This window comes from Camellia sinensis, chromosome 13, assembly GCF_055761805.1.
Source record: "Camellia sinensis isolate YWXY chromosome 13, ASM5576180v1, whole genome shotgun sequence".
Taxonomy (NCBI): domain Eukaryota; kingdom Viridiplantae; phylum Streptophyta; class Magnoliopsida; order Ericales; family Theaceae; genus Camellia; species Camellia sinensis.
Window position 1 is genome coordinate 66,993,750 of NC_138973.1, and position 18,714 is coordinate 67,012,463.

General features: G+C 31.7%; 1 protein-coding gene across 2 annotated transcripts; it reads right to left on the bottom strand.

Moving 5' to 3' along the window:
• Positions 1-15,030: 15,030 nt before the first annotated feature.
• LOC114300380 (SPX domain-containing membrane protein At4g22990) lies at positions 15,031-18,213 on the bottom strand. Of its 2 annotated transcripts, none has more exons than XM_028245259.2 (4): positions 17,778-18,213; positions 17,338-17,528; positions 15,805-15,938; positions 15,031-15,483 (listed from the first exon to the last, which is right to left on the bottom strand). In XM_028245259.2, exons 1-4 carry the CDS (start codon positions 17,784-17,786, stop codon positions 15,245-15,247), a joined length of 573 nt encoding a protein of 190 aa, XP_028101060.1. In that variant the 5' UTR covers positions 17,787-18,213; the 3' UTR covers positions 15,031-15,244. The 2 variants fall into 2 exon arrangements, with proteins under 2 accessions (XP_028101060.1, XP_028101061.1); XM_028245260.2 differs by having other exon boundaries at positions 17,949-18,207.
• Between the last annotated feature and the right edge of the window lie 501 nt (positions 18,214-18,714).

Below are 18,714 nucleotides of genomic sequence, written 5' to 3' on the forward strand. Positions count from 1 at the left end.
ATTATGTTTCATTATTTTCTTCTTTTCTTTTTTTTCTTTTGTACTAGAAAGGTAAAATATATAATATATGTGAATCAAATTTGGGATAAATTTTTATATGAGATTTTTTTTTTTTTTAATTTGGAATGACTTGAAATGTGTGATTTTCAAACATTTCAAAAAGAGGTATAAAAATAACTTGAAATATGAAATTCTTTAAACATTACAAAAGAATGTGGGATTCTTACAAGAACTCCTTAATAAGTTTTGGACAAATGTAAAATTTCAAACTGTTACATTCCAATGTAAAACTCACCCGTAATACTTTAATGTAACACTCTAAGAAAAATTCTTAGTATACTTTTTCTAAATGTAACACTCCAATATAAAAAATAAAAAATAAAAAAAAAAAACTCTTTAGTGTAACACTATAACGTAACACATAAAAAAAATTTCTTAGTGTATTTTTTCCAAATGTAACTCCAATGTAACACTAAAAAAAAAATGTGAGATTCTTCAAATCATTCAAAAAGAAGTATAAAAATTTCTTAGTAAGTTTTGAGTAAATGCATAATTTCAAATTGTGAGTGTTAGGTTTGCAAAAAGTACACTAAGAATTTTTTTAATGTTTTTGTGTGTTACATTATAATTATGTTGGAGTATTATATTTGAGATTACATTAATTGAAATGTTACGTTTAGAAAAAGTACAGTAAGGAGTTTTTTTTTTTTTTGTTACATTAGAGTGTTACATTTGGGGGAGAAAAAAAAAATTTTACACTAAGGATTTTTTTGGAGTATTACATTCTTACGTTTGGAAAAAGTACACTAAGAAAATTTTTAGTGTGGTATATTAAAGTGTTACATATCCAAGAGTTACATTGGAGTGTTATGTTCTTATCCGTAATGTGAGATTCATTTCAGAATGAGAAAAAAAAAATCTAAAATCTCTATAGTGCGGATTGTCTAAATGTGTAATTTCACATTTAGAAAAATTCATTTTTATCCCTCAAAAATTAAATCTAAACGTTAAAGTGACTACTTTTTTATATAATTTTCACTTTATAATAAAACTTTTGAATTCATAAGAAAAAAAGAAAAGCCTAAACAATTCATCACATTTCAAAATTTATTGGTCCTTCATCCTTTAGTTTACTGTTAAAACATGTATATATTAAAATATATATAAAGACATTTTATATGTGATTACTCTTTTCAAATAGATTTAAGGATCGTAGTATTGATGCAATCAATTATTAAGCTTTATGATGCAGCAAATGGCTAGCCTCTATTTTATTTTTGCTGCTTCTATTTATTTTATTTTATTTTATTTATATTTAAGTTACTCTTGCATCAAATTATTGGTTGTTTTTTCTTTGGTTTGGCCACCTTGTTTTTTAAAACTGTGTATGTTCTTTTATGGGTAAATTAACACTTTTAATTCTTATAATTTCACTCAAATTTCATTTTATGGGTATGAGTCTTTCTATTTTAAATCTATGATCATGAATTCAAACCTTACCCACCTATTTGTGTGATATTTTTTTTAAAAATAAAAAATACTATCACGTGACATAAAGAGAGCAAAAGTTTCACTACACTAACTGAGACCTTCATACTAATTAAATTGAAAAAAGATAATAATAATAATAATAATAATGATAAACACAATGTTAATTTTTATTTTATTTTATTAGTACGTGTATTTAGAACACATGCTAAAAAATTGAAAATTCATTGCATTTTGTCATGACAATGTTCTTTAAAAACACATTAATAAAGACTCTTTAAACTTTTAACAAGTGCCTAACACACAATAGTTAAAATTCATGATTAGTAATTAGCAATGCCAAGAACTAAGAATATTTACTTACAAAATTATTGAGGGAAAAAAAAATTAAATGGTTAAGATGCATTTTAAGAATGAATCTCATTATACAAAATTGAATCTACACCCTCCAACAACATTTTGAGTAAATTTTTGAACTATTTTTTGTGAGTCCATATCTTTTTAGAATAACAAAAATTGTGAAAAAGGGTACACAAATTCGTAGACGCCGTGCCACCTAGAATTATTCTAATTGGTTGATATCTTCATTATTTTTATCAAAAATAAATATATTGTCCTAATATATAAATATAGGAGATAGATCGATTCTGGTCTAAAATTTAGATGGAGGGCATTGTTTAGACCCGTGATATCCACAACGGGTCTTATTTTGAATTGTTTATTTTGTCGAGCATTTCGTATATTTCAACCACACAAAGAATTAAATCAATCTAATTGCTGTGACTTATTCAATTTATTGCATTTGTCACCAAATAAAAATTAAAAATAATATTTACAGAAATATAATAAATATTATAAATATTAAATAATTAAAGTCGTAAACATTTTTGCTTTTTTGATAAAAAAATTTTCCTTATCCCACTTATGGGTAATTCTCTCAAGATTTTATAATACTTACCCTCAAAAATAATACACCATATTTTGTAGTGCTTGAAATGGGATAAAAATAACCAAGTCTTGGTGTTCAGCCCAAGACCGAACGTGTACCAGTATGGGAGCTAAGGGTTCAGCCCAATGACCAAACACTTGTTCTAAAGCAAGGCAATCAAAATAGCTCGGCCTAGTGCTAGGCTCAATCCAAAACGGATCAATCAACATGTTGGACAACCACTTCAAAGTGGGCCGAGCAACATGGTGGACCTCTAGTTGGACAACCACTCTGAAGTGGGCTAACACAGAGAAGGTCAATTCACTGAAGATCTTTCTTGGACTCACAAGAGATAAACAACTCTGCTCCTCTCCCTCTGTTTGAACAGAACGTGGAGACACGGAGGTGCAGAGGAACAAGGTGCACACATGACAAACCTGCATCTGAGTGTCAGGCGGAATGGTTGTCCTCCTCCAATGAGAGACGACCCCTAATGAGACAAACAAGACAGATCTGTACGCTGAGTGTCAGGCAGAGTGATCTTCCTCCACCAATGAGAGACGACCACGAATAAGACACATTAGACAAATAGCGGAAAGAGAAGGTCTTGGAGGACAAGCAACCTTCTTCTATAAAAATGTGGGCACTATTCACCCTCAAGGGATCCGAAATCCACGCACTTAACATATATACACTCTTTGTATTCTCTCTCCTTCCTCTCCCTGAGTCCCTGACTTTACAATCGGAAGGGTTTCCGACCAAACCCCGGTCGGATAGCCTCACTGTTTCTTACTCTTTGCAGATCTTTAATTCTTAGAGCACGTTGTTCTTCCACGAAGTTTAACCCTTCTTCATAGTACGGAAATCACCCTCGCACAGTGCTGATATCACTTTATGTTATAATCAAATCACTTTTAGTTATATAAAATGATTTTAATATATCATAATCAAATATCACTTAAATTAAATTATAACAAATATTATAATGAATCATAATTAAATTATAATAAATTATAAGGAGATATCACAATAAAATTGTAATTGAGATATATCATACTATTTGTTTTTTCAGTGTTTATCATAAAATTTTCCAACATTTTATTTACTCTTGGATTTCATATTAATTAGCTGGAATGGTTGGACTTAAATCTCCCCACACAATGCTTCGTGTACACAGAGAGACAGACAGAGAGAGAGAGAGAGAGAGAGAGGTTGGTAGGATATGGGCACTGATTCTGCACTAAAATTAATGCGTGCACATGGTCTGGGGGGTTGTTTGGTTATAGAGATTGTGGTGGACTGGGAACGGCCTTGTCCTTACTTATGGGATTTGATAATTTCTCTGATAACTTCACTTTGTCTTCAGCTTTATCTGGAACTAGTTGGTTGATGCATAAATTGCTCGGCTGATGTGTGTGATTGAGAAAACGATAGACAGCTACCGACTAATTAACGTCGAACATTTGATACCAAACAAATTAATCCATGAGCCGTGCTTCCGACCCTCAGTGGGGTCACACGCCCAGTGACATGGCAACATGAGTTGATAGAAAAAAAAAAAAAAAAAAATTTTGAACCATTCACACGCGACCCCAGTACCCCACTTGGAAGTCCGAAGCTTTTTCCTTAATCCATTCAATATTTGTAGATTTTTTTAATGCTTTTAATGTCTCATCAGATGGCCAAAATGTATCCACCTGCCACGCAAAAATATGAATCAGGATCTCCTTGTTCACAGTTTTTAATTTTTTTTATTTATACATAATTGGGATTTTGAAATAAAAAATCATTTATAAATAAAATTTGTATACAAAAAATCACCAAGAATGATGTAGCATTAGAGTTTCTGAAATGATTGTTTTGAAAATTAAATATTTTAGTTAATTTTTTAACTTTAAAAAAAAAGTGTAAATATAAAGAAGAATTGACTTTTTTTGTAATGTCTTTTTAATTATTTTAGTTTAGAAAATTTTACTTATAAATCTTATTTTGAAAAATAGTGATTCATTTAATCTGAAATTTTTTTTTATAGACCAATTAATCCTATTGATATTGAAAAGATAGATTTAATATATTATTTAGAAATTTGGATTTATAGTTATACCTTTGTTTTAATTATGTTTCATTGTTTTCTTCTTTTCTTTTTTTTCTTTTTGTACTAGAAAGGTAAAATATACAACATATGTGAATCAAATTTGGGATAAATTTTTATATGAGATTTTTTTTTTTTTTTAAATTTGGAATGACTTGAAATGTGTGATTTTCAAACATTTCAAAAAGGGGTATAAAAATAACTTGAAATATGAAATTCTTTAAATATTACAAAAGAATGTGTGGTTCTTACAAGAACTCCTTAATAAGTTTTGGACAAATATAAAATTTCAAACTGTTACATTCCAATGTAAAACTCGCCCGTAATACTTTAATGTAACACTCTAAGAAAAACCCTTAGTATATTTTTTCTAAATGTAACACTCCAATATAACATAAAAAAAAAAAAAAAAAAACTCTTTAGTGTAACACTATAACGTAACACATAAAAAAAATTTCTTAGTGTATTTTTTCCAAATGTAACTCCAATGTAACACTAAAAAAAAATGTGAGATTCTTCAAATCATTCAAAAAGAAGTATAAAAATTTCTTAGTAAGTTTTGAGTAAATGCATAATTTCAAATTGTGAGTGTTAGGTTTGCAAAAAGTACACTAAGAATTTTTTTAATGTTTTTGTGTGTTACATTATAATTATGTTGGAGTATTATATTTGAGATTACATTAATTGAAATGTTACGTTTAGAAAAAATACAGTAAGGAGTTTTTTTTTTTTTTTTTTTTGTTACATTAGAGTGTTACATTTGGGGGGAGAAAAAAAAAATTTACACTAAGGATTTTTTTGGAGTATTACATTCTTACGTTTGGAAAAAATACACTAAGAAAATTTTTAGTGGGGTATATTAAAGTGTTACATATCCAAGAGTTACATTGGAGTGTTATGTTCTTATCCATAATGTGAGATTCATTTCAGAATGAGAAAAAAAAAATCTAAAATCTCTATAGTGCGGATTGTCTAAATGTGTAATTTCACATTTGGAAAAATTTATTTTTATCCCTCAAAAATTAAATCAAACGTAAAAGTGACTACCTTTTTATATAATTTTCACTATAATAAAACTTTTGAGTTCATAAGAAAAAAAGAAAAGACTAAACAATTCATAACATCACATTTCAAAATTTATTGGTCCTTCATCCTTTAGTTTACTGTCAAAACATGTATATATTAAAATATTGAATATTGAATGTTTTAATTTGAAAAAAAAAAAAATCGTCACAAATCATTCCATTGTATATATATATAAAGACATTTTATATGTGATTACTCTTTTCAAATAGATTTAAGGATCGTAGTATTGATGCAATCAATTATTAAGCTTTATGATGCAGCCAATGGCTAGTCTCTATTTTATTTTTGCTGCTTCTATTTATTTTATTTTATTTTATTTATATTTAAGTGACTCTTGCATCAAATTATTGGTTGTTTTTTCTTTGGTTTGGCCACCTTGTTTTTTAAAACTGTGTATGTTCTTTTATGGGTAAATTAACACTTTTAATTCTTATAATTTCACTCAAATTTCATTTTAATTTTTATTGTTTTAAATTGAATAGTTTGCTCCTTAAATTTTTTGGTTTAATTTTTATTTAGTCTTTCTGTTCAAATTGAAAATTAAAATTAATAATTTCGAGATATTAATCGGTCTTTTAAAGTGTACACATAGAAAAAACTATCAAATATTTTGACGAAAGAACTAAGGCCTCGTTTGTTAACTATACATTTTAGTCAAAAAGTCAAAAAATTACTGTAAGTTGTCACATTACTCTTTCTATTTTTCTGCATATTTTTTCGTAAAAGTCAAAATGTTACTAAAATAGTCTGTACCAAAACGTGACCTAAATTGAAACTAAATTTTAAGTATAAGAGTCAAATTATTAAAATTAAAACAATAATAACTAAAGTGAAATTTAGATCAAACAATTCTCCTCTTATCTTATCTTAGGGGTAATCCAGCTGGTTGCAGAAAGATCTGCACTTTCCTTTGACAACATAGGAGGGAGGGGGTCTCCTTAGAACCTTTAGGAAACCTGGGAAGCCATCAAAAGAAAGCACTTGGAAGCCAGCAAGAGAGAATTCAGGGGGGAGAGAAGCAGGGAGTACTTACTCAACTACCTCTAAGTTAAGGTAACTTGTATTTAAGTGCATGAACCATATTGTTTAAATTAAAAAAATAAAATTTAAATCAAACTATAGGAATAAAAGTATAATTTATCCCTCTTTTATCTATCAATTAAACTTTTATATGTTGTAAAAGAAAAAAAAAATTAGTTAGCTTTATGGTTGTGTAATGAGGTGGGGCAGGTTTTAATGAGAAATTCAACTACTTGTGTGAAGTAGTTCACCTTTACCAGAGACCTCATTCATTATGATAATAAAAATAAAAATACAAAGAAGACAAAAGAAAAAAAAAAAGGAAAAAAAGAAAAAGAAAAAGAAAAAAGCGAGAGACCTCATTCAATTCATTTCAACTCTCTAACCAAACCATCCAACTCATTGGGGATAAGCTCCTCCATACCTTCATACTTTCATCTCTTTATATCTCTTCTCTACATTTTTTTGTAAGTCCCAATTCAGATCCTTTCTAGACTTTTATCTCTCCATACCTCTTGTTAGAACAATCTTCTGTGTAAATAAAATAACTTAAAATAATTCAAACAAAATAAAATAAAACTTACAAAATTTATTTTGTTGAGCCGAATCAATAATTTAAAGACCAAGTCGAGTGTGTGACACTCTGTCCTTAAGACAGATTCGCCCCGCTACGGTGCTTACGGTTATGTGGCGTCTATCTCGCAGGATACAATGATCTTCACAAATTTGTAGTAGCACTTCAAACAAATTTAACCTTGTGATCTATAACTCTCTGAAATTTTTCCTAAAATAATATGAAGAATAAAGGACGCAAGAGAGCAAAATGAAGGCAAGGAAAATGAATTTTCGAAATCCATCAAAATTAGAATGGGACTGCCTTTATATAAGCTTTGTTGGCACCTATTCAATTTGAATAGAAAAGGTATGAAGAAGGGACACACCCCTTCCTTTAAAATAAAGAGACACCATGAAAGGTTTGCACCCTTTCATTCAAATGGAGGTTTAACCATTCCTTTAAAACAAAAAGACACCATGAAAGGTTATACCCTTTCAAAAATGGAGTCTATTTCAATTTATAACTACCTCTTTATAAATTTTCCAACAATCCCCCACATGAATGAAATTGACAGAGAAAAAATGCAACAACATGATGTAAATACAGAGAGTACAGAAATTAGAAATATTCTGCAAAGGGTAGGTAGCTTTTGGCTTTGAACCTTCCCTTGTGAGATACTATCGGATTTACTAGCTAACCAGTGAACATGATGTCTTGAACTGTTCAGCCGTTTGTGTAAACCAAGACAATAGAACTCACACAGTATATCTCCAGACACAGTTTAGTTCTCACTATTGTGTTCATTTTGGCCGTGAACAACCTGGTCTTTCATGAGTGCTCTAAAGACTTGTAGCCCTTCACAAATCTTATAAAACCGGCCCAGTTCACACTCATATAGGTGATTCTTATGAAAAATATCCTGCCATACTCCACTACGTTTACCTAGATATAAGAATCATTAAAAGTATTACTTAACCTAAACCGCTGCAGACATCACTATTTCATCAAAGAAATGGTTAGGAGATAAACTCCCCAGTGATCCCTCTGAGTCATTCACAACTCGGTTGTCCCTTTGAACCTAGATCTTGGGATCTCCAGTCAACTAGGTTGGGTTGCCATTGTGGTAACTCTTATTTAATAGACTTTAGTCCCATTCCCCTCGATGAATTCTCAACTAACTCTCTTGCTAACCCTTTGGTTAGTGGATCCGCTATGTTGTCTTTAGACTTAACATATTCTGTGGACATAATTCCATTAGAGAGTAGTTGTCTTACGGTATTATGTCGACGACGAATATGTCGAGACTTACCGTTATACATAAGACTCTGTGCTCTACCAATTGCTGATTGACTATCACAATGTATGCATATAGCAGGCACCGGTTTTGGCCATATTGGAATATCTTCAAGGAAGTGGCGAAGCCATTCTGCCTCTTGCCCTGCTTTGTCTAAAGCTATGAATTCAGATTCCATAGTAGACCTAGCAATACAAGTCTGTTTGGAAGATTTCCAAGATACAGCCGCCCCACTAAGAGTAAAGACATACCCACTAGTGGACTTTGAGTCTCTTTTATCCGATATCCAATTTGTATCACAGTATCCTTCAAGTACTGCTGGATATCTAGTATAATTAAGCCCAATGTTACAAGTAAATCGGAGATATCTAAGAACCCTTATAATTGCTTTCCAGTGTTCTACTCCCGGATTACTCGTATATCTACTTAATTTACTTACTGCATAAGATATATCTGGGCGAGTGCAGTTCATCAAGTACATTAAGCTTCCAATAATTTGGGCAACTCTAATTGAGAAATACTTTCCTGTACATTTTTAAAAAGATACAAATTAACATCTACAGGAGTTCTAGCAAGATGATCATCATCTTTGCTGAATTTGTCAAGTATTTTCTCAATGTAATGAGATCGTGACAAAGCATATCCTTCTGATGTTTTGGTAATTTTCATACCAAGTATTACATCAGCAATGCCCATGTCCTTCATGTCAAAATGTTTATTCAACATTTTCTTGATAGTTTTAATCATGTCATTATTACTACCAATGATGAGCATATCATCTACATAAAGACATACAATGACATAACATTTATCTGTGTTTTTAATATAAACACATTTGTCACACTCATTAATTTTAAATCCATTTAACATCATTGCCTTGTCAAATTTCTCATGCCATTGCTTTGGCGCTTGTTTTAAACCATATAATGATTTAACCAATTTATACACTTTCTTTTCTTTCTCTAGAACAGAAAACTCTTCTGGTTGTTCCGTGTAAATTTCTTCATTTAACTCACCATTTAAGAAAGTTGTTTTAACATCCATTTGATGAATTTCTAGATTGTATAGAGATGCAATGGCAATTAGAATTCTAATGGATGTTATTCTAGTAACCGGTCAGTATGTGTCAAAGTAATCTAAACCTTCTTTTTGTCTAAAACCTTTGACTACAAGTCTTGCCTTGCATTTGTCTATTGATCCATCCGCTTTCAATTTTTTTTTTTTTGAAAATCCACTTGTACCCAAAAGGTTTACAACCTGGTGGCAAGTCCACTAATTCCCAAGTGTGATTTTGCAAGATGGATTCAACTTCACTGTTGATAGCTTCTTTCCATAAAGGAGCTTCAAGACTGGACATAGCATCTTTAAAAGTTAAAGGCTCATTTTCTAACAAATATGTTAGAAAATCTGGACCAAAAGATTTTGAAGTTCTAGCATGTTTACTACGCCTAAGTTTCTCTTCCTCATTTTGATCTAACTCTTGTTCTTGATCATGTTCTTGATCCTGACTAGTAATAACATCAAAAGATCTTTTATTAGTACTAGTCTCTTGTCCAGTCTTCTTTGGAAATACATGTTCAAAGAATGACGCATTCCGAGACTCAATAATAGTATTTACATACATTTCGGTATGTTCTGATTTATGAATCAAAAATCGATATGCACTACTATTCTTGGCATAACCAATGAAAATGCAATCAATGGTCTTAGGACCTATCTTAGTCTTTTTAGGACTAGGAATAGCCACTTTAACCAAACACCCCCACACTTTTAAGTATTTGTAGGATGGTACTCTACCATGCCACATTTCATAAAGTGTTTGATTCACTTTCTTTCAGGGTACTTTATTTAAAATATAATTAGCAGAAAGTATTGCTTCCCCCCACAAGTTCTGAGGTAATCCAGAACTGATTAGTATGGCATTCATCATTTCTTTTAAAGTCCTATTTTTCCTTTCAGCAATTCCATTTTGCTGAGGTGAGTAAGAAGCAGCGGTTTGATGAATTATTCCATGTTCTTTACAAAACTCACCAAAAGATGATTCATATTCACCACCTCTATCACTTCTAAGTTTCTTGATTTTCTTACCAAGTTGATTTTCAACTTCATTCTTATATTGAATGAAAGTTTTCAAAGTTTCATCCTTGGTTCGAATTAAATAAACATAACTATATCTCGTATAGTCATCTATAAAAGTGATAAAATATTTTTTCCCACCTCTAGTTTGAATTGATTTAAAATCACAAATGTCGCTATGGATTAATTCAAGTGGTTCCGTACTTCTTTCAATTGAATGAAAAGGAGTTTTAGATAATTTTGCCTCAATGCAAACTTCACATTTATGATTTGAATCAATGTTAAATTTAGGTAAACATTCCATATTAATTAATCTACGCAAAGATCCATAATTAACATGTCTTAGTCTACCATACCATAAATTTGAAGACTCAAGCAAGTAAGAAGAAGATGTAGTATTATTAATAACTGAGGGTACAACGGTCATTACATTTAACTTGAAAAGGCCATCAGACATGTAACATTTTCCTATATACATCCCGTTTTCGGTAAGTACAAACTTGTCACTTTCAAAAACTAGCCTAAACCCATTCTTACTCAACAAAGATCCGGAAACTAAATTCTTGTGAATGTCCGGTACATGAAGAACATTGTTGAGAGTGAGTTCCTTTACAGATGTCATCTTGAGTACAATCTTTCCTTGTCCTTCAACTTTGGAAGTTGAGGAGTTGCCCATAAAGAGTTGTTCACCATTGTCCACTATAGAATAAGATGTGAACATCTTTTTCTCGACACAAATATGGCGAGTAGCACCAGTATCCACCCACCATTCTTTAGAATTTTCGATAAGATTTGCCTCGGAAACAACTGCAGAAAGATTGATATCATCTATATCATTGGAAATATTGTCCACTTCAGTCATGTGGGCTTGAGTAGGCTTCTTGCTTGTTCTTCTTTTGCTTTTCCCTTTGCTACGGCAATCTTTGGCCCGATGTCCCTCTTTGTCACAGATGTAACATTTTCCATTAAACTTGTACTTTTTATTATCCCCCCCTTTAGAGCCTCGTGATAAACTTTCTCCAGAAGACTTTCGTTTCTTGGTTTTTGAAACATGTTCCACCACATTTGTCTTAGACTTCATAGGATGCTTACCAGCCCGCTTTTCAGAATTGCGGTTGTCCTCCTTAATTCTCAAACGCACAATTAATTCGTCCATAGAAATTTCTTTGCGCTTGTGTTTGAGGTAGTTCTTGAATTCCTTCCAGCCTTTTGGTAATTTTTCAATTAAGGCTGCAACTTGGAAGGATTCACTGAGAGACATGTCTTCTGCGTGAATGTCATGCAGAATGAGTTGGAAATCTTGAGCTTGGCTGATCACAGTTTTTGAATCAACCATTACAAAATCCAAGAATCTGCCAACCACAAATTTCTTTGAGCCGGCATCTTCCGTTTTGTACTTTTTCTCCAACGATTCCTAAAGTTCCTTTGCTGTCTTGATTGGACTGTAGACATTGTATAATGTGTTGTCAAGTCCGTTCAAGACGTAGTTCCGGCAAAGGAAATCGGCATTTTCCCAAGCATCAACCGCAGCAACCACTTGCCGGTCGGTTTCATCATCTTTCAGGATAGGAGCATCTTCACGGAGAAAACGAGTCAAGTTCAGAATTGTAAGATAGAACAACATTTTCTGTTGCCATCTTTTAAAGTCAGTTCCTGAGAACTTCTCTGGCTTCTCTCCATGATTTATTGGTACTGTCATCACAGGAGAGGGGGTTGGTGCAATTGCAGCCACCACAGTAGTACTTGTTTTGGCATTTGTTTCAGTAGCCATCAATTCTACTTTATAAAACAAATTTATAATTAAAATTTTCACTACACAAAAAATTAAACCAAATTCACAGAATTAAATTCTATAAAAATAAAAGAAACAAGAATGTAACTTTTATTTTTCAATTAATTTGAAAATAAAATAAAATTTTATTTAAACAAATTAATTCCACACAGAAAAATAAATTCTATAAAATAAAAGAAATAAAAACTATAACTTTTATTTTTCAATTAATTTGAAAATAAAATAAAATTTTATTTAACCAAATTAATTCCACACAAGAAATTAAATTCTGTAAAATAAAAGAAATAAGAAAATAACTTTTATTTTTCAATTAATTTGAAAATAAAATAAAATTTTATTCAACCAAATTAATTCCACACAGAAAATTAATTTCTATAGCACTTCAATAATTAAAATACTAAAACAGAATTTTAAGTAATGAAAACTCAGAAAATAATTTCTAAAACTCAAAATTAATTTCTGAAAAATTCCACAAAAATATATTCTGAATTGTTAATGACACCAGTATCGTACTACTAGTTGTTGTCAAAGAAAATAGACAGTATATTACTACTATCTGTCAAATAGCATATAATCACTATTTGTTTTTCCAACCAGAATATTATTTTGTAAATCCACAGAAAATAATTTTCTTCCGAAATTATTTACGAAAAATGAAAAAAAAAAAAAAAAGGAAACAGACGAAAAATTCTGTAAACAGAATAATTCGATTCTGTCTTAAGATTGTTGGAACAATCTTCTGTGTAAATAAAATAACTTAAAATAATTCAAACAAAATAAAATAAAACTTACAGAATTTATTTTGTTGAACCGAATCAATAATTTAAAAACCAAGTCGAGTGTGTGACACTCTGTCCTTAAGACAGATTCACCCCGCTACGGTGCTTACGGTTATGTGGCGTCTATCTCCCAAGATACAATGATCTTCACAAATTTGTAGTAGCACTTCAAACAAATTTGTTCGACGAACCAGAACCTTGTGTTCTATAACTCTCTGAAATTTTTCCTAAAATAATATGAAGAATAAAGGACGCAAGAGAGCAAAATGAAGGCAAGGAAAATGAATTTTCGGAATCCATCAAAATTGGAATGGGGCTGCCTTTATATAGGCTTTGTTGGTACCTATTCAATTTGAATAGAAAATGTATGAAGAAGGGACATACCCCTTCTTTTAAAATAAAGAGACACCATGAAAGGTTTGCACCATTTCATTCAAATGGAGGTTTGACCCTTCCTTTAAAACAAAAAGACACCATGAAAGGTTACACCCTTTCAAAAATGGAGTCTATTTCAATTCACAACTACCTCTTTATAAATTTTCCAACACCTCTCTATACCTCTTTTGTAAGTCCCAATTTGGACATGCACAGATGATTCGAATCGCTTATCTAGTAGGCTTCGTAATAAAAGTTATCCATATAAAAAAATGAGCTTCATCAGAAATTATAATCTTAGGAAAAAATTGTATTTTGTTTTATAAAATGAAGGACAAATGTGATTATAAACTTAAACTATTCATTTTATATAATAAAAAAAAAATTGTTCCTGTGTTTATAATTTTGTGATGAAACTCATTTTTTTGTATGATATTTATTATGAAACTTAGGAGGTAGATTGTTTGGATGATCGGTATGGGTCCGAATTAGGACCTTCAAAAGAAGTATAAAGAAATATGAAAAAATGAAAGTACGGAGGAGAACATATCCCAAACTCTTGGAGCTCTCTTCCTTTATTACAGTTAAATTATACATTAGTTCTTTATGACATGAAAACTAGGTGTGTCAAAATAATATAATTATTTTAGATTTTATTAATCAATAGTTTAGGACACTAGTTAAAAAGTTTTCTTTTTTTTTTTTGGGGGGGGGGGGATTTTGTTAATAACAAATTATTAATATTGAAATTGATCATAAAATTTGACATAAAATGTATATGAATAAATAAAAAAAATTAATTTAAAAAAAGTAGACTTCATTAATAAATCCTGAGTGTTCTAAGGGTGCCTTTTTATTTTTTGTTGAGATACCACACAATATATGTATCTAACCTAAAGGAAAGGGAATGAGGGCAATGAAATTTAAAGCTCAAACTTATTAGGGGGGCCCAAACGCACTTCTTAAGAAATTAGAAATAATTATACATATCATAAAAAAATTAATCACTATCCTTGGAACAATTGTTAATATAACTTTTTTTAATTAATTTTTACTAGCATTTTTATTATTATTGTTATTATCATTATGTACATCGGACATGATTGGAAGTATGTACAATTTTTGAAGTCCATATCCCACCAATTCTTTCGGCGACTTCTTAATTGAATGTAAATTATTTTATTTTATTTGGGATAATAAATTGAATGTTGAAAATGACCATGACTAAAGGGAAGTAGTTTCATTGATCAACAGAGAGAGACTCTCTGCTGCCCAGCACACAGAGGATTATGATGGCTGCTAACCACCACCATTATCATCTCCATATGCTCATGAAAAAACAGTTCTATGATTATGTCTGGCTCTACTCACATTAATTATTCACAACCATATATTTATAAAAATAAGATAAAAGCTTGAAGCTATTCTCATGCCTAGAAAATGTTGGTTTAACTTTAGCCTTAATTTCGTCTCCTATCAAAAAAAAAAAAATCAAATAAGAAAAGGACTAACCAACCGGTTATGGCCATCTGTGCATCACAATGTTAAGAACCAAATTATAATTTATTAGAATCTGACTCCAGGGAGAAAATCAATGGATTATTTTCATAATTACACAGCATTATTGATTGATACATGAAAGGCAAAGAATTGAATGACATATAGACCAAACACAAACATTTTTTAACCTAACTAGAGAGAATTGGCAATGGTTTATAAATTGGGACCTAATGATAATTTTTAATCCAAGAGACTGAACTAGTAAAGCGAGTTGTAGGTACAGCAGGTGGCAATAATAGAGGTTATGCAAATCAAGAGCGAAGGGAGTAAGGTGGCATTCAAGAGCCTACTGTTGCCCAAGTACCCAGCCAATGTTATCGTGCCATCTGCAATCACTCGAGCAATTGTTCCAGCTTCAGTTGAAAGCAATCCACCATTGTAGGTTCCACGGGATAGCCTAGATGACATGACCCGAGAGAGGAGAGACAAGTTGACACCTACATGGAAAACCAAGAAACGAGTAGACCTCACATTAAGATGAAAAGCTTTATATTGCATTTCCTCATAACAAACTCATGTTCCAACCTAAGCTCTCAATCTTTTCCTTAATGAGGGAAAGTGGGGTACTCCAAGCTAAGTTCAAAATAGTAGGTGAACTGTACAAATATTTTACCTCATACCTATGCCAATACCATATTCCAAATCCATAGATTAGAGGATATCGTAACATAGTATCAACTATCCAGGATAACAAGACTAATAATTCATTGCATAAATGATAAAACAACTAATTAATTTCACCAGATATATAAACTTACCCTCTAGTACTTCGGCGAAGACAAACATTATGAGTCCTGAGCAGACATATTGTGGCACAGAATACGGAATTACTATATGGAAGCTCAGTAGTATGCCGATGCAAACCATAATTTCAGATGCTAATAAAATTTGCCTGCAATCAAATCAACGACGAAAAATGAATCAGCACGTTGTGATAAAAGTTTTGTAACACGTAATGAACAGAGAACTAACTTCTCATACGAAGTGTTCAAGTAATATAAGGGTATTGCAACTATGTTAGGTTATGTGCACAAGTTAACTTATCAGCAAACAAACCCAAATAGCATACATATTGTCAATTCTATATCCATAAGTTCCACGACTTAATCAGTGATATCGTGAAAGTAGGTAAGCCATTAGATTCAGAAATTTTTAACAAGAAATTAATTTCTGATGCTCACCATCCCTGCTAAGGTGGAGGGTGAGGCAGGAAGCAAAAGTGGAAGAAAAGAAAAATTTACATTGCAAAAGCCTCTATTCTTTTTTCTTTTCCTTTTTTTTGCAGAGAAGGTTTGCAAGAATATCGGGGTGGAAGTTCTATCAATATTACCTTGCATACTCCAACAAACCTTCACATAAAATTAAAGCAAAATAATATGTAGATTGTTGGTAGCTAAATCCCAATTGCAGTAATAAATCAAATGGAACCAATCCTACAGTGAGTATCAAAATTCAAAATTTCTTCTCATTAAGCTGTTTCGGTTACATTGGAAATGGAAATGTTTCAGAAACATTTTGGAAATGTTTTGAATACACAAGGGAATAAGTGATTTAATCATTCTTATTTTATTTTATCCTTTACAGTTTCTCAGATTATCTAATAAATTTAACTTTTTTCTTTGTTCTCAAAATTTTTCTTTTGACAAAAAAAGATACAAATAGAAATAACCATATCATTGAATATTCATAACCAATATAGAACAGCTCATTGTTCGGATATGTTTCATAGTGTTTTGTGTTTCTATGTGCTTTTGTGAAAATATTGGAATGTTGGTATTTCACTAATGTTTCATTTTGGTCTCCTAGGAAACAGAAATGCTTCAGTCATTTTGATGAAAATGAAATGAAATTTGGGTCCTTGTCCTATGGCCTAAAAAGCCTTGCCAAATGCCATAATTGGTCCTATCAATCAATAAGTCCCGCCGTTGGTCAATGGTTAATATCACTCCACAGCCATAACATTCCAAAGAAAATACCATGTTTTCTATATCATGAATAAAAGAAAATACCTCCCAACGACCAGTTAGTACAGTTCACTTCTGCTGGAACCCAACCCAACAAAATTACTCTACAATTGAGATATATATATTAAAAAAATCTTTATTGTTTTATGTAGTTCCAAATTTCAAAGTGATTTACTTAACCAACAATATACGGGTTGTCGATTGTCCCTTTTTTCATCTTGTAAAGAAACACAATTGACACTAAATTGTCTATTTAAACACTGACTTCAGATCAGCAACTATAGCGAAAGTCTTTAACATTATAAAGCACACCTCCCATAAAATTACCTGTCTTCAAACATGTTGCTGATGTAGCTTCCAACAACAATGTTTACTGGAAGAACTGTTAGGCCAAGACATGCAAGAAAAAGTGCCACTTTGCTCGTGGACCAATGAAAGTAGTATGTGGTGATGACGCTAGATTCTGAGAGTAATACCTCCATTGCATATTTTAGCATGAAATAAATCAGCAATTGAACCTGAAAACATCATAGAAATCTTTTGGAGATCCACACAAATATAATCGTGATTTGGCTCCAGAAAGAGGATTAGATAGTTCTGCTATTTAGATTTCATATAAATTACACAAAGTAGGGAAAGAGGAAGAAAAAACATCTCTTAGACATACTGCATAGTCTAGTTGTTTTTCATTAAACATTCAATAATTTCTAATAATATATGTTTAAAATGACAATCAGGAATGTTCAAGCATGAACCAAATTATTAACCTGAAGCATCTAATAATAAATTCTAACCCCAACTCCAGACTAGTGTGTGTGGGTATTTGGTAGTGAGGTGGTCAGAGGCAGACTTCAAAGGCTAAGGACCGACAGAGGCAGAGGCGGAGGAGGAGAGAAACAAGACAGCCTCAAGAGGGAGAAAAAGTGGCAAGGAGAGACCTAGTCACCAGAGTGGAGAAAGATGATGACCAGAGTTACTGTGGTGCATTATGTGCATGGATACTCCCTCCCTTCTGTAGGGTCCAAGACCGTCAGAGGCCAGTTCACCTATCAACAGGTGACCAACTTTCCTCGGCTTGACAAAGCAAAGGTATCAGCCCTATTGTTCCATCCTGTCATTCAGGCCTCAGAGGTTGTATCATAGGAGCTGTAGAGTTCAGTATAAAAACTGAGAGCATATCATGGCATGATGCAAATGGTAGGAATGATACCTCTTTCAAGGTATCAGGCATTGGGTCAACATCTGTCTCTCTCTAATAAACCCAAATAGCATACATATTGTCAATTCTATATCCATAAGTTCCACGACTTAATCAGTGATATCGTGAAAGTAGGTAAGCCATTAGATTCAGAAATTTTTAACAAGAAATTAATTTCTGATGCTCACCATCCCTGCTAAGGTGGAGGGTGAGGCAGGAAGCAAAAGTGGAAGAAAAGTAAAATTTTAAACCAGCAGTTCAACCAGGAACAATATAAAGAATTTAGGAATTGGTATTTTTCCAACCATACTTCTGACCAGTTAGCCATATATAAAACTCAATATTATCATCATCTTGAGTTACATCAGAAACTCATACCTTTTGTGGAATGGTATCATACAGCTGCTCAATCACAAGTCACAGTTATTGAAGACCAGTACAAAGCCTGGACTACTGTCGAAGGCCAAGTTATTCATTCTTTACATCCACCAGCACAAGCCTTAGAA

Excerpts from the sequence above, each read along its gene's own strand:
- LOC114300380 (XM_028245259.2), bottom strand. Across the intron at positions 15,939-17,337 it reads AGCAACATGTTTGAAGACAG|GCAAATTTTATTAGCATCTG; the intron begins GTAATTTTATGG and ends ATTTGATTGCAG. Across the intron at positions 15,484-15,804 it reads CTTCGCCGAAGTACTAGAGG|GTGTCAACTTGTCTCTCCTC; the intron begins GTAAGTTTATAT and ends TTTTCCATGTAG.